Genomic DNA, 14,427 nt, shown 5'->3' on the forward strand with positions numbered 1-14,427 from the left:
TCCTTCACCGCTGGCTGCGCGTCGCTGGCTACCCAACCATCAGACGATGCACTCGACGTGACGTCATTATATGTGCGCGTAGGCACTCCTTGATGACGTCATCAGAAGCTAACGCGGAAACTCATGACTGTCTATCCCATCGTTGCAGAGTGTTTTACTCTATATCGCTCTCACTTCCTGCGTCATAATCACATTTCTTCCCATCCCTTGCCCCGCTAAATAAACAGCAAACTAGAAAGCACAACAAAGCTAAAGTTCGTTACACATATAAGATTCAGATTCGCTTTATTCAGTTTCGCCTTGTGCCATTTTTTTCTTAAAAATATTCTAAAAAAACATGTATAATTCCGATACTTTGATAGGTTCACGAGGTACTGTTTGCTCAACTGAAAGCTACGCATGCGCGAAGCACGTAGCCATGACAACGCTAGATGTTTAGCGCTCATTCTCAAACAGATACGAAAAACCACATTATATATATATTATTACAATGACGAACTTTTGCCGCTTTTGTACAGCCTACGTCGTCCTAGCCGTCCTTCGAAGTATAATTTGTGGGGGAATATATAATCTATATAAGCTATATATTCTATTTAATCTATTTATAAACCGCCGTGATAGCAAACACGGCTATAGAACACGCGATCACGTGATCACGGGAGTGTATTTGCTATGATAACCCACGTCCCGCCCCCTATCAACGTATATATATATATATATATAGTTGATGTACGGACAGGGAAAGGATAAAATATGCTACCAGATATGCTTCCGTGGTTGTTGTTAGTGCACACATATATACACACACACATGCGTGTGGGCAAGGAGCTAAATATAACAAGGAGAGGAAGCGCCGCCATATCTGGCCCAAATCTTTGCCATATTTGGCCATATTGGCCTAGAACAGATTAGTGTTCTATTGTCTCTGGGTTCGGGTCTGCACAGGCGTTTCAGCTGATTATGGTCCATAGATGGCGTCCTTGAAGCGAAAAGCACACAGCCAATCCGCTTCCTCTCCTTGTTGCGTGTGAGGAGACCTCAGCATGTAGATCTACAGACGGCGTCTGGCTAGGTAGACACGCACACAGATAAACACGCAGATTAACACACAGCCACTGTTCGCGTGTGTAAATACACAGCGTGTCTAAATCTTCCATCACAGACACCCGCCGGTGTAGTTGCTACGCGTGCTGCTAGAGGGCAGGCTGTGTCGTTGCCATGGTGATGCCACGCGGCAGAGAGTTAGTGTCAGGGGTTACGTGACGTCTGCGTAATGCACGCTGGTGTGTGACGTCATCTAATCTGACAGTCAGTGTAAGTCCGTCCCAATTGATGCGTCCGTGTGGCTGGACGCTATATGTCACGTGGTGACGTCAGCGCGTCAGTGCTGCGTCACATGACGTTGGCGTCCAGAGCTCTGTAAAGCATCTCCAGGTTGTAGCGACACGCTATTTTCCAGTGAGGGATTCCGAGCTGTCACGTGACACATGAACGATAATTAACATTAACATAAAAAGTAATTACACATTTGAACATTGAAATACACGGTAGTCTGGTGACCTCTGAAGAAGCTGTTTAACAGTAGCGAGAGAGGATGAACATATGGAAACTGGCGCGTATGTGTTATATAGTTATATATAGTCTACGTCATCATCCGTCAACATACAGTAACGATATAAACATAACTCATTATAAACATTGTTAGATAACTATATAGGCAACGCGAACTATAGAGGAGTGTTGATATAGATAGATGAGGAGCGCCATCTAGTGTCGTGTATGAGAGGTGGCTTCACTAACCTGCGTGGCTGCAGCCTCCTCCTCCTTGCCGTTGCCTAGCACCAGATAGTTCGCGGCTCGGCCGAACCGCAGCGAGATGCGCTCAAAGCACGCTTTCTTACCTGCGCAGCAAGATCGGATGCCTAATCACACGATCTATGCAAGACACTGCATGCAGAATAGACACGGTAACGTGTCATCAATGTAATGTGTTCAGACGCCGCACGGGAGCGTCACCGTCGGCGAGATAGATCTACGCGCGAGAGTTGCGGTAACGAAATAGTGGTTGCGCGTCCTCGCGACCAGGTGGCGCCATGATAGCTTACCGGTCTCTGCTGCGCTGTAGACGTTCTCTATGGGGAAGAAAGCGCCAAAGTCGTAGAGAAGGAGCTTGGCGAGCGCCGGCAGCAGACGAGTGGAGGTGACGATAACATTCTCACAGTTCAGCCTGCAAACACACACGTCACACACACGTCACGTACACGTCACGTCAGAAACCGTGACGTACACACGCATGTCAGCAAAGCAGGCGGTATATTTGAGATTTGTCTTTGAGAGATTGCGCATAAAATGGAGATCTCTCGTGTATTCTGGTGTGGTAAAACGTTAACTCTGTCGTTAACCATCATCTTAACCATCTCTGAGTGTTGGCTCACTGATCATGTTAGCAGCAGGACGGGAGAGGGAAGGAAGGGAGGGGAGGTAGGGGAGGGAGGGGAGAGAGGGAAGGGATGGGAGGTAGGGGAGGGAGGGAAGGAGAAGAGGGAGGGGAGGGAGGGGAGGTAGAAGAGGGAGGGGAAGGAGGGGAGGTATGGGAGGGAGGGGAGGAAGGAGAGGGAGAAGAGTGAGGAGAGGGAGGGGTGGGAGGACCTGGTCCCTACACTCACCTGGCTCCTATAACAGATAAACAGGTTCTTGCCACGTCCAGCCAGCGTTCAGAGAATGATTCTATGTTTTCCTGCAGCTGCCGCCAGTTCTTCCTCAGATTGGGACCCAGCAAAGCTACGATGAAAAACAACGCAATACAATTACCAGCAACTATAGCTGTCATATCACATCGTGCGTATCATTACTGCATGTGCAAGCTTGCTTAGAACGTATGTAATAATGTAATTGTAATATGTGATGTACATTAGAACACAAACGCGTAAAATATAAAGAACTAGAGCACTCGGAGAGCACAGACCTCCGCCAAAGCAGCTGAATTCTCTTAATGTAAAATTTTTAATTAATTAATTAAATAATTAATTGGATCCGGATTAGTGCGAGCGTGCAGGTGGGGGAGGACTGTGGTTGCCCCTTAGCCTGTGGTTGCGTGTTTGTAAGTCTACAGCCAGCGCACCTAGCGGAAGTGAACTGAAACGTGCATGTTAACAAATTCACAAACCAACACTCAATCACACGCCGGTGAAAACATAACCTCCGCCAAGCCCCTGGCGGAGGTAACTATTAACGTATAAAATTATTTTAAACACTTTCCCAACTCAGACAAAACATTTATATATATAAAAAGCTAAAAGTTTGCTATAAATACTAGTTTAAACACGAGTATAATAAAAACTTTATAGTTTTAAGACTACGTTACTTGAGGATTTGTGAAAGTCTTAATAAGATGTTTATAGGAGGGAAGCGTCGCTTGACTAGGTTATCTGACCGTGTCTGCACACATACCTGCCGTGTCGTGTTGGTGTGCTACGTACAGTGTCTCCACCTTGCGGTAGCGTGCAGCCAACCAGCGCTCATCATCGCCACCTGGCGGCGACGCCAGAGACGATGACGATCGTGAGTGCATCGTGTTGTAACCCCAGGCGAACGGAGCCGAGTAGCTGCAGAAGACGACACTAGTGCGTTAACCCCGCCGACTGGGGCAAGTCAAAGATCAAGGGGTCAGTGAGAGGTCAGAGGGTAAGGTCACCAACGTTTCAACCAGAGAGAGAGAGAGAGAGAGAGAGAGAGAGAGAGTGAGAAAGAAGAGAGAGACCTACCTCAGAAGGGAATCATCCTTGCTCTCTGCGTTCAGAATGTCGCTGATGTGCTGGTACGTCGTTGACTACAAACGTGAAGGTAAATTATTACTAACGCCTGTTACAACGCCTTATCGCTGCCAGGGGAACACCACACACCTACGCATAACACACTACCTGTACCGTATATTATAGCTGTAAAAACCATCCTGGTTATCTTATCACAGTTATAGTAGTTATTATATTAATCATACCTAACATAGTTAAAATGGTTACCATAGTTACCATAGTTAACATAGTTAACGATAACATATAACTATAGGGTAGTGTGGGCGTGACATAGCTCACCGATAAATCGTAATAGAAGAAGTAGGTGACGAGAACTCTAAACAGCAACTCTTCCATCTGTTTACCAAGCTCCGTTGCCTTGACAACGTCCTAGTGAAACGACGTATACATATCAATTCATGTGAAAATGTGAAAAACAGGTGCAAAGCAACAATGTAGATGCAGGCAATGTCAGTACGTAAATCATAGTTTAATGCAGAGAGAGGCTTAGATTACGGACAGACAGAGAGTGAGGGAGAGGGAGGAAGGGAGAAAGAGAGAGGGGGAGGGAGGGAGAGAGAACGCGTGGGGGAGAGAGCGCGCGAGAGCAAGGCCGAGCGAGAGAGAGGGAGGGAGGAACAGAGAGCTCGCGAGTAAGTAAAAATTCCTGCAATCTGCGTAACATGACATATATGTATACATATATAACAAGCGCACCCTGCCTGCTGCTGCTGCTGCTGTTGTTGCTGCTGCTGCTGCTGCTGCCGCTGCTGCTGCTGCTGTTACTGAGTAGCACCCACCTTGTCGTACTTGCGTGCAAACGATCCTGTGATGAGTGAATGGAAGATGATGATCGTCTCATCTAGATCCCATATAAACACTGTCCGCTGCCCTCTAGCGACACCTGTTCCTACACCAGCGCCTCCTGGCGCCCACCGCTGCAGCACCAACGCGTTGTGTCGCTCAGCGATCTGTTCCTCACCGGTGGTGTCACCTTCCGGGATGCTGCGATCTGCGTGGGCGCAGCATGTGTCATCGTAAGCTTCAGTCTCCCAGCTCGGCCGCGTGGTGGCAGCAGCAGCTTGGTTGTTCATCTGCCAGTCATTCACCGTGTCGATGGGTTTCCCCACGCCGCGCCACGCCCCCTCCTCCTCCGCCAGCGACACCCCGTAACCACCCTCCTCGCCGTCTCCTCCTCCTCCTCCCCCCGCAGTCACGGGGAGGCGCGGGACGGTCTCCTGGCTACGGGAGGCGGTAGTAGCAGCGACGGTGGCGGGGTCCGCCTCGTGGTCGCTATAGTCCGTCCACACCTCGACGACCGGACTCCAGCTGACGCTGCGAGACACCCGTGGCGACCTCTGGTGGGGCGCGTCGGCGCTCGTGCGGTTTTTGTTCGTGTTGACCTTGGTGAGGCGGTTGAGACTGCTATCCGGGGAGATGGGAGAGGTCCCGCCTGCTGGAGGAGGCTTAGCTGCCGCCGCGTTCAGCTTGGGGTCAGGGATGGCGTCAAGGTCGGTGATGTCACGCCGGCGGGGGATGGGGCGGACATAGCCGGTGGTGACGGGGGAGGTGTGGCTGGTGGGGAAGGGGTGGGTGGTGGAGGAGGGGTGGGCAGTGGGGGAAGAATGAGTGGTGGAAGAGGGGTTGGCGGTGTTGGGTGGGTGGTTAGTTTGGGGGGGATGGGTAGTGGGAGATGAGTAGTTGGTGGGGGAGGGGTGGGTGGTGGGAGATGGGTATGTGGTGGAGGAGGGATGTGTGGTGGGGGAGGGCTGCTTGGTCGGGAACTGTATAGGGATGTCGCGAGAAACGCTTCTAGTTCTCTGTGGAGACCTCGAGTCCCTGTCTCCCAAATCCCTGCCGGCGCTCCTACCGTCAGGGGAGTGCTGCTGCTGCTGTTGCCGCTGCTGTTGTTGTTGCTGCTGCTGTTCCTGTTGCCATGGCTGTTGCTGCTGCTGCTGCTGCTTCTGTTGCCATGGCTGTTGCTGCTGCTGTTCCTGTTTCCATGGCTGTTGCTGCTGCTGCTTCTGCAGTTGCCATGGTTGTTGGTGCTGCTGGGATGACTGCATCACCTGATGGTGTGGCTGTTGTTGCTGTTGTGGTTGTTGCCATGGCTGCTGTTGTTGATACCATTGCTGTTGCTGTTGTTGCTGTTGTTGTTGTAGGTGCTGTTGCTGTTTCTGTTGCTGTTCCCATGAATCTTTTTTCTGTTGCTGTGGCTTTTGTTGCTGGTACCACAACTGTTGATCTTGTCGTTGTTGTTGCTGTTCTCGCGGATCTTGACTCTGTGGCTGTTGCTGTTGGTGCTGATACCATGACTTTTGTTGTTGTTGTGGCTGTTGTTGTTGTTGTTGTTGTTGTTCTGGCAGCTGCAGCTGCTGTGGCTGCTGTTGTTGTTGCTGCTGTTGTGGCTGTTGTGGCTGTTGTGGCTGTTGTGGCTGTTGTGGCTGTTGTTGCTGATTCCATGACTTTTGTGGCTGATTCCATGACTTTTGTGGCTGTTGTTGTTGTTGTTGTTGTTGTTGTTGTTGTTGTGGCAGTTGTGGCAGCTGTGGCTGCTGTTGTAGCTTACCGAGCTGCCTGCCCTCTATCTTCATATCTATAGGAATAATCTTCTCACTACTGCTCTCTTTCGGAGGAGTGCCGCGTGGCGCCACCTGCTGGTCGGGCAGGCCCTGCACATGGATCGGAATCACTCTGCGCGAGCGGCGCGGGTCGTCCACGCTTCTGGAGCGAACGCGCGGGAACGTCGCATAACCCATCCGCGGGTCAGCTCTACCCTGACCGCTGTCCGGAGAGGCCGACCGCTCGTGGGTGCGGCGGTCAGTGCGCCGGGGGTCGCTGGCTGGGTCAGGCTGGTCGACAGCTGGATGTTCGGGGGTGTGTGTGACGGAGCGGCGGGAGACGGGGGACATCGGAGCCGGGTTGGCGCGGGAAGAGGTTGTGCGGGGCAGGGTGGCGGAGACGGCGGAGGGGTTGTAAGGGAGAGAGCTAACCTGTGTGTTTGTTGTCGGTGTGCGCGGTGATGGCGGGAGCCCCGCTGTGCTGCCTATACCATCAGCTCCCCGTGCGCCGTAAAGTGGCTGCAGCTGCTGCTGGTACTGATGCTGAGGCTGCTGCTGGTACTGAGGCTGCTGCAGCTGCTGTTGAGGCTGCTGCTGGTACTGATGCTGCTGCTGAGGCTGTTGCTGGTACTGATGCGGCGGCTGCTGCTGCTGCTGGTGGTGTTGGTGGTGGTTCTTATCCTGAGGCTGCTGCTGCTGGTACTGATGTTGAGGAAGCTGCTGGTATGAATTCTGTATGGCTTCATTTCTGCCCGCGTGCCTGCCTGCGCCCCCATCAATGCTTTCAGTCATGCCAGCATTCTGTTCTGAGTTGCCATAGTTACTTACGTCTGGCGAAATGTTGTAAACAGTGTTGTGTTGTGAGCTGTCATAATTAGTGGCATCTGGAACAATATTGTAAGCCATACCAGCATTCCGTTTCCCATTATCTCGGTGTCTATCATCCGGGGCCATATTGTTATCTATTCCTGCTGAACTTTGATGTGAGTTGTCATGGTTACTTCTGCTTTGGGCAATATTGTCGCCAACGCCATTGCTGTTCTGATGCACGTTGCTATAGTTACGTCCGCGAGGAGCGCTGTGGTAGCTAACGTTATGAGGTGTAGCGCGGTAGCTTGCTGTTGCTGCTGCTGCTGCTGCAGGGATGTCATGGCTGGTAGTGGCGGTACCGACAGTACGAGGCTGAGAGCTCACGTAGTTACTGCTGCTGTCGTCATCGTCCCGTCGGGGAAGCTGTGTGAGAGACGGCGTGTTGGTTTCGCTCTCGTCGGGAGATTCCCACTGATACAGCGGGATCTCCCCTGCAGGAACACCTTGGCACGGATCCGCTGGCGAGCTTGACAAATGTGCAGGTGTGTCCCGTCTCGCAGGGCGTCCGACGCCGGCGATATTGTCCACACGCGCGGTCGTGCGATCTACGGACCGGTCAGGGAATATGTCTGTCTGCCGCTGGGAGGGATGCTGGGAAGGATGCTGGGAGGGATGCTGTGAGGAATGCTGGGAGGGATGCTGGGAGGGATGCTGGGAGGGATGCTGCGAGGGATGATGCGGGGTTCCGGGATGCGGCTGGTCGACCGTTGACCGCTGTCCAGCCCGGCGGGATCGCTGCTGCTGCTGCCTCCGCGCTAGCATCCCATCGTCAGCATCCTCATCCTCTGAGAACGTACTCAGATCAAAGTTCCTGATGCCGCTGTCGTTGGCCCGGGCAACGAGCGGGTCACGTGACTGTGAGAGCAGTCTGAGCCACGAGCGTTCGGCGGGTGTCGGGTCGGGAAGCTGAGGAGGAGGAAGAAGAGCGAGGGAGGGCTTCATCTCCCGCGGTCTCGCCTGCGCACCTTCCTCCTCCTGCTCCTCCCCCCGGCTCGCCACACCCGCCTGCTGGTGCTGCTGGCTGGGAGAGTGAAAGTTCACAACGAGGTGGTCAATCAAGGTCGACTCCGCCGGTGCCTCGCTGTCACCAGGAGGCGCCTCCGGAGCGACTGCGCGGACGTCCTCCTTCAAGCTGTATGCTTCCTGCCACAGCGGCGTGAGGGAATCTTCTTTGGCGCAGTAGAGGAACTGTTCGGGTTCTTGGAACCACTCTCCGTACATGGGAGGAGGGATGGAGGGGATGAATTCTGCCTCGTCCCCGTAGCTGGGTACTGCTACTGCTGCTGGAGGTGCTGCTGTTGCTGCTGTTGCTGCTGTTGCTGCAGCTGCTGCTGCTGCTGCTGCTGCTACTGCGACCGCCGCCGCATCCCGTTTTAATGCTTCGGCATCGGCTTGTCTCAATGCCTCAGCTTTACTCAATGCCTCAGCTTGTCTCATGGCCTCGGCTTGTTTGATGGCCTCTTTTTGTCTCACGGCCTCAGCTTGTCTCACGGCCTCAGCTTGGCTTACGGCCTCAGCTTGTCTCATGGCCTCATCTTGTCTCAATGCCTCAGCTTGTCTCATGGCCTCTTTTTGTCTCACGGCTTCAGCTTGTTTCAATAGCTCAGCTTGTCTCAGCTGCTCTTGTTTCACAGCCTCGGCTTGTCTCAATGCCTCAGCTTGTCTCAGCGCCTCAGCTTGTCTCAGCTCCTCCTCCTCTTGTCTCGCAGCCTCAGCTTGTCTCAAAGCTTCGGCCTGCCTCAGCGCCTTAGCCTGTCTCAGCTCCTCTTCCTCTCGTCTTGCAGCCTCAGCTTGTCTCAAAGCTTCAGCCTGTCTTAATGGCTCAGCTTGTCTCAGCTCCTCCTCTCGTTTCATTTCCCCTTCAGATCTGAAAGCCTCATCCTGTCTCAGCATCTCTTCCCATCTCGGTACCGTTTCCCGTCTCCCTGTCTCTGGCTGTCTCTCTGTCTCTAACTGTCTCTCTGCCTCTGGCTGTCTCATTGTCTCACCTTGTCTCTCTGTAACATTCTGTCTCTCTGTCTCATCTTGCCTCGCTGCCTCGCCTGCCCTCGCCTGCTCGTCCGTCTCTCTATGTGCGGGGCTCAGTATGATAGTCTGACTGGAGCAGTAAAGCTTCTGAGGTTCGTGAAAGATGACGTCACTATTGCTGATCAATCCCTCACCACTACCGCTGCCCTGCTGCTTAGCGCCCTCTGGTGACAGATTCAAACCCTTTCCGTTACCACTGCCCGGGTTATCAGCGTCCTCTGGCTGTGTTTTTTCCGCGGCGCGTCCGCCCTGCGCTCTGGCGTGCTCTTTTACAAGCAATGTAGCGAGTGAGATGGGCTTGCTGCTGCTGCTGCCCTTAACATCTCCCGCACGCCTGGCACGGTCCGCCCCTCCCCAGCGCCTCCCCGCGCGCGCCGGCAGCGTGGTGGCGCCACCGTCCAGCGACGTGTAGACGGGTCTCTCTGTGAGCGTCTTGTTGCGCGGTGCGCGCGCGATCGCGTGACCCTCCTGTAGCGCTCTATCGTCCTTAGCGCGGATGCGCGCGCGTGCGATGACGTCACCGCTCGTCTCGTTCACCAGCGTGCCGTCGCCCATGACGCTGCCGAAGATCTTGATGCGAGAGCGCGGACGCGCGTGCCTGCGCTCCGTGCACAGGTGCTGGGGGCGGCTGCTGGTGCTGTCACCTACCGGCGAGGAGGTTGGGACGAAGAGGTGGCGGGAAAGACTGCTGGAGTTACTACTGGACGTATCGCTTCTACCATTGCTGCCACCAGCAGGGGAGCAAGGCACTACGGGGTTGAACGACGCAGGACCGCGGTTTTTGGCATGTTCCGAACGTGTGCTCTTGTTCTGTTGGACGTTTACTGGTGGCGGAGGCGCGTGACACGGTGCGGTGGTTTGCTGTGTTAGTGGTGAGCTGTCAGCTACGATGTGCTCATGAGATGATGGCTCATTCGACATCACACTGTTCCATTCTGTAGCAGGAAAGTTGCTCGCTGCATTGCTTTGTTGTACATGTGGCCAGTTGTTATCTGCAGTGTTCTGTTGTGATGGAGCCCAGTTGTTCTCTACATTGTTTTGTTGTTCTACAGCAGGCCAGTTGTTATCTACAGTGTTCTGTTGTTCTACAGCAGGCCAGTTGTTCTCTACAGTGTTCTGTTGTGAAGGAACCCAGTTGTTCTCTACATTGTTTTGTTGTTCCACAGCAGGCCAGTTGTTCTCTACAGTGTTTGTTTGTGATGGAACCCAGTTGTTCTCTAATGTGTTCTGCTGCTGTTCAGAAGGCCAGTTGTTCTCTGTTGTGTTCTGTTGCACAGGAACCCAGTTGTTCTCGGTAGTATTCTGCTGTTGGAAAGAAGGCCAGTTGTTTGGTGCAGTGTTCTGTTGCTGTTCAGAAGGCCAGTTGTTCTCTGTTGTGTTCTGTTGCCCAGGAACCCAGTTGTTCTCTGTAGTATTCTGCTGTTGCAAAGAAGGCCAGTTGTTTGGTGCAGTGTTCTCTAGCTGTTCAGACGGCCAGTTGTTCTTTAATGTGTTCTGCTGCTGTTCAGAAAGCCAGCTGTTCTCTGTTGTGCTCTGTTGCACAGGAACCCAGTTGTTCTCTGTAGTATTCTGTTGCTGTTCAGACGGCCAGTTATTCTCTACTGTGTTCTGTTGCTGTTCAGAAGGCCAGTTATTCTCAACTGTGTTCTGTTGAACAGGAACCCAGTTGTTCTCTGTAGTGTTCTGCTGTTGCAAAGAAGGCCAGTTGTTCACTGTAGTATTCTGCTGTTTAACAGGAAGCCATTTGTTTACTGCAGTGTTTTGTTCTACAGAAGGCCAGTTGTTCTCTGTATTGTTCTGTTGTTGCAAAGAAGGCCAGTTGTTCACTGTAGTATTGTGCTGTTGAACAGGAAGCCAATTGTTCACTGCAGTATTCAGTTCTACAAAAGGCCAATTGTAATCTGTATTGTTCTGTTGTACAAAGGGCCAATTGTTCTCTGTAGTTCTTTGCTGTTCGGAAGAATAGCTGTTCTCTGCTGAGTTCTGCTGTGCAGGAATCATGTTATTTTCTATAGTGTTCTGCTGAGATTGCCAGTTGTTCTCTGCAGCCCAAAGCTGTTCAGAGGGCCAGTTGTTCTCTGCAGTGTTCGTCTGCTGGTACACTGGCATGCTGCTGACGTCACTTCCTGTCTGCTGGTACGCCGGCATGCTGCTGACGTCACTTCCTGTCTGCTGGTACGCCGGGACGCTGCTGACGTCACTTCCTGTTTGCTGGTACACTGGCATGCTGCTAACGTCACTTCCTGTCTGCTGGTACGCCGGGACGCTGCTGACGTCACTGTCTGTGTGCTGGCCGTACGGCTGCCAGCCCGCAGTCATGCTGCGGTAATCACCATACCCTGCTTCTCCCCGGCTCGTGTCTCCCCCGTGATAACCCCAGTATCCGCCACCTCTCCGCACAGGGTAGTGTGACGTCATCTCTCCACCGCTGAGACCTCGTTGGTCGAATCTGTTGTCGGTAGCCGCCAGGGGTGCTGGCGTCGAAAGACCGCCGCCGCGGTGCTTGTGTCTGGACGAGGACGGCCGCATGAGGGCGCCATCGCTGACGTAGCCGTCGTTGGCGTCATAGCCGTCGCTGACGTCATAGCCGTCGCTGATGTAACCATCGCTGATGTAACCGTCGTCATGGTGACGGTGCGGGCGGCGATCGCGGCGCGTGCGGGCGACCTTGAGCAGTCCTGTAGGGCTCGCGTAGGAGAGCTCCTCATTCCCCCAGGATGCATCGCGCGTGTACGGGGCTCCGTGATGACCTGTGCTGCCCCCTACCGCGCCAGCTCCATAGGTGGCGCTGTAGGACGCCGCATCGTTGCGATTTACGGACGGCACGTTAGTGGCAGCGGCGGACGTCCAGTCGTGACCTTTGACCCGTGACTCATCGCTGCCGTCGTGCCAGCTCTGTCGCTCTGCACCGCTAAACGCCGGTGGCGCCGCCGCATCGATGACGTCACGGTGGTGAGGCTGATCATGTTCGGCAGTGACCGTGACCTTGGGTTGAGAGGATGTGGGCCACGGCTGCTCGGCCGGTAGATCTGTGTTCACAAACAGCTGCTCGTAACCTAGCATGAGAAACGATAGAAGAGAAGCTGAGAAGCTGTTAGTGTGAGGATGTGCCGAGCAGGCAGGGCTGAGGGAGAGGGGAAGGGTAAAAGTGAGAGGGAGGGAGGGGTGAAGGTGAGAGGGAAGGGTGAGAGTGAGAGGAAGGGGAGGGGTGAGGGAGAGGGGAAGTGTGAGGATGTGCCGAGCAGGCAGGGCTGAGGGAGAGGAAAAGGGTGAGAGTGAGAGGGAAGGGAAGGGGTGAAGGACAGAGGGAAGGGTGAGAATGAGAGGCAGGGGAGGGGTGAGGGAGAGGGGAAGTGTGCCGATGTGCCGAGCAGGCAGGGCTGAGGGAGAGAGGGAGGGTGAGAGTGAGAGGGAGAGGAGGGGTGAAGGTGAGAGGGAAGGGTGAGAGTGAGAGGGAGGGGAGGGGTGAGGGAGAGGGGAAGTGTGAGGATGTGCCGAGCAGGCAGGGCTGAGGGAAAGGGGAAGGGTGAGAGTGTGAAGGAGGGAAGGGGTGAAGGAGAGAGGGAAGGGTGAGAGTGTGAAGGAGGGGAGGGGTGAAGGTGAGAGGGAAGAGTGAGAGTGAGAGGGAGAGGAGGGGTGAAGGTGAGAGGGAAGGTAGAGAGGCTGTTAATGCATCGATGTGCCGAGCAGGCCGGGCTGAGGTGTGGAGGAGAAGATGAGGGTGAACTTATGGCCTGTTGGTTAGAGCAAGAGTTATAATACAGCAGTACTGAGCCGGTGGAGGGAGGGCTACACAATAGTATGACTGTTACGTGTATCGGTGGCATCCGTGTTTGATGATCGATTGATTGAGGAGCTAATAGCTTCACCATCAGTATCGATTACCGTAAATTATCGTAATAGACGTTTTTTTAAATAAAACATGGAAACGGTTGACGCTCTAAAAATACGCCGTCCGTCGTGCAATTACTGAGAAAAAAATACAGCAAAAAATATCTACGGCAGCGATTACTGCCGACCACCCGAGTAACGAACGGCGTCATCCTGGGTTTTTATGTTGCATCATGTGTAATGATGAACGGGGTTCTAAATTATCCTGGTCTCGGAATATTGCATTGGCATGTAGCATACATTAGTATTGCATTGACATGTAACGTACAACAGTATTGCATTGACATGTAACGTACATCAGCATGGAATATCATAACCCGTGACAACCCTGGGAATGTGTAACGTCGAGAGTGTGACGTGTGAGTAGTAGAAACGAAAGAACAAGCGTGTTTTAGCGTGTTTTATGTAACAAGTATTTTTATAAGCATAGCGCACAGTTATTAGGGTACGAGACGATTTTGCGCAAATTCGTGTTAGGGAGGCAATTTCACAGACAGATCACATTTATTTATGAAGAGAATGCGCACCTGTTTCCTCTCCTGGGTTGTAAGTGTCCTGCCAAAAGGCAGCAGTAAGGGCTGGAAACTCCTCATGTTCGTGGTGCGCATGCGCGGTAGCTCCGTTCGAAGGCTGCTCGACGCCATTGCACGTGACTGATTGACCGTTGGTCACGTGCGCGCTAGTATACTGAAACTCGTCACAGCCGAGAGTAAAAATTTGATAAATAAAAATTGAGACATATAAGTAAAAGTTGACTATCTAGCCCTACAGACGAGGTCTAAAATCTTCGTAGAACATTTAAAATGACGTGCAGAGTAATAACAGATCAGATCAGATAAAAATGACCGAGTACGCCGTAAAACATGGCGGCATCATGCAGAAATGCTCGTGAGAGTAGAAATTGAAAAACAATATTGCAACTGTGTCGTAACGCGGCATCCCATGATACTGTATCATCATCCGCATCTTCGCTGTGAAAGCTGAGAAGTGATTTGGCGGGTTTTTATCTGCAACGACTAGATTAAGTAGATTTTCCTAATTACGCAGCTTTTTAAGTCACTCAGACGCGCGAATCTTATCTGCCAATTATATACAGCAATTATATATAGCAATTATATTATATTATAGCTAATTATATACAGCAAGGTTCTCTCCTTCCTGCGGTAGCCACTCATGTATGTTTGCACATCTACTAAGTGCACGCGTGTGTATGTATGTACGTGTGAGTGTGTGTGTGTGTGTGTGTGTGTGTGTGTGTGTGTGTGTGTGTGTGTGTGTGTGTGTGT

The 14,427-nt window shown here is 52.6% G+C and overlaps 2 protein-coding genes across 2 annotated transcripts in view; both read right to left on the reverse strand.

Annotated features, from left to right (window-relative positions):
* Positions 1-948: 948 nt before the first annotated feature.
* Positions 949-5,377, reverse strand: LOC106821556 (eyes absent homolog 4-like). Its single transcript, XM_014826422.1, has 8 exons — positions 4,592-5,377; positions 4,092-4,181; positions 3,765-3,829; positions 3,451-3,605; positions 2,667-2,781; positions 2,106-2,227; positions 1,801-1,901; positions 949-1,473 (listed from the first exon to the last, which is right to left on the reverse strand). Exons 1-8 carry the CDS (start codon positions 4,883-4,885, stop codon positions 1,393-1,395), a joined length of 1,023 nt encoding a protein of 340 aa, XP_014681908.1. The 5' UTR covers positions 4,886-5,377; the 3' UTR covers positions 949-1,392.
* A 226-nt stretch (positions 5,378-5,603) lies between these two features.
* The window catches only part of LOC106821546, a 9,688-nt gene continuing 864 nt past the window's right edge, over positions 5,604-14,427 (reverse strand). Inside the window, exons 2-4 of the mRNA XM_014826413.1 lie at positions 13,669-13,828; positions 6,154-12,306; positions 5,604-5,611 (exon numbers count right to left, since the gene is read on the reverse strand). Of these exons, the coding sequence (XP_014681899.1) occupies positions 5,604-5,611; positions 6,154-12,306; positions 13,669-13,828 (6,321 nt within the window). The remainder of the gene's footprint in view (positions 5,612-6,153; positions 12,307-13,668; positions 13,829-14,427) is intronic.

The sequence above is a fragment of the Priapulus caudatus genome, unplaced genomic scaffold (genome assembly GCF_000485595.1).
Source record: "Priapulus caudatus unplaced genomic scaffold, Priapulus_caudatus-5.0.1 Scaffold77, whole genome shotgun sequence".
NCBI classification, from domain to species: domain Eukaryota; kingdom Metazoa; phylum Priapulida; class Priapulimorpha; order Priapulimorphida; family Priapulidae; genus Priapulus; species Priapulus caudatus.

Excerpts from the sequence above, each read along its gene's own strand:
- LOC106821556 (XM_014826422.1), bottom strand. The coding sequence starts at position 4,885 with ATGAACAACCAAGCTGCTGCTGCCACCACGCGGCCGAGCTGGGAGACT. Across the intron at positions 4,182-4,591 it reads TTGCACGCAAGTACGACAAG|GACGTTGTCAAGGCAACGGA; the intron begins GTGGGTGCTACT and ends TCGTTTCACTAG. Across the intron at positions 3,830-4,091 it reads TCTTCTATTACGATTTATCG|TCAACGACGTACCAGCACAT; the intron begins GTGAGCTATGTC and ends TCACGTTTGTAG.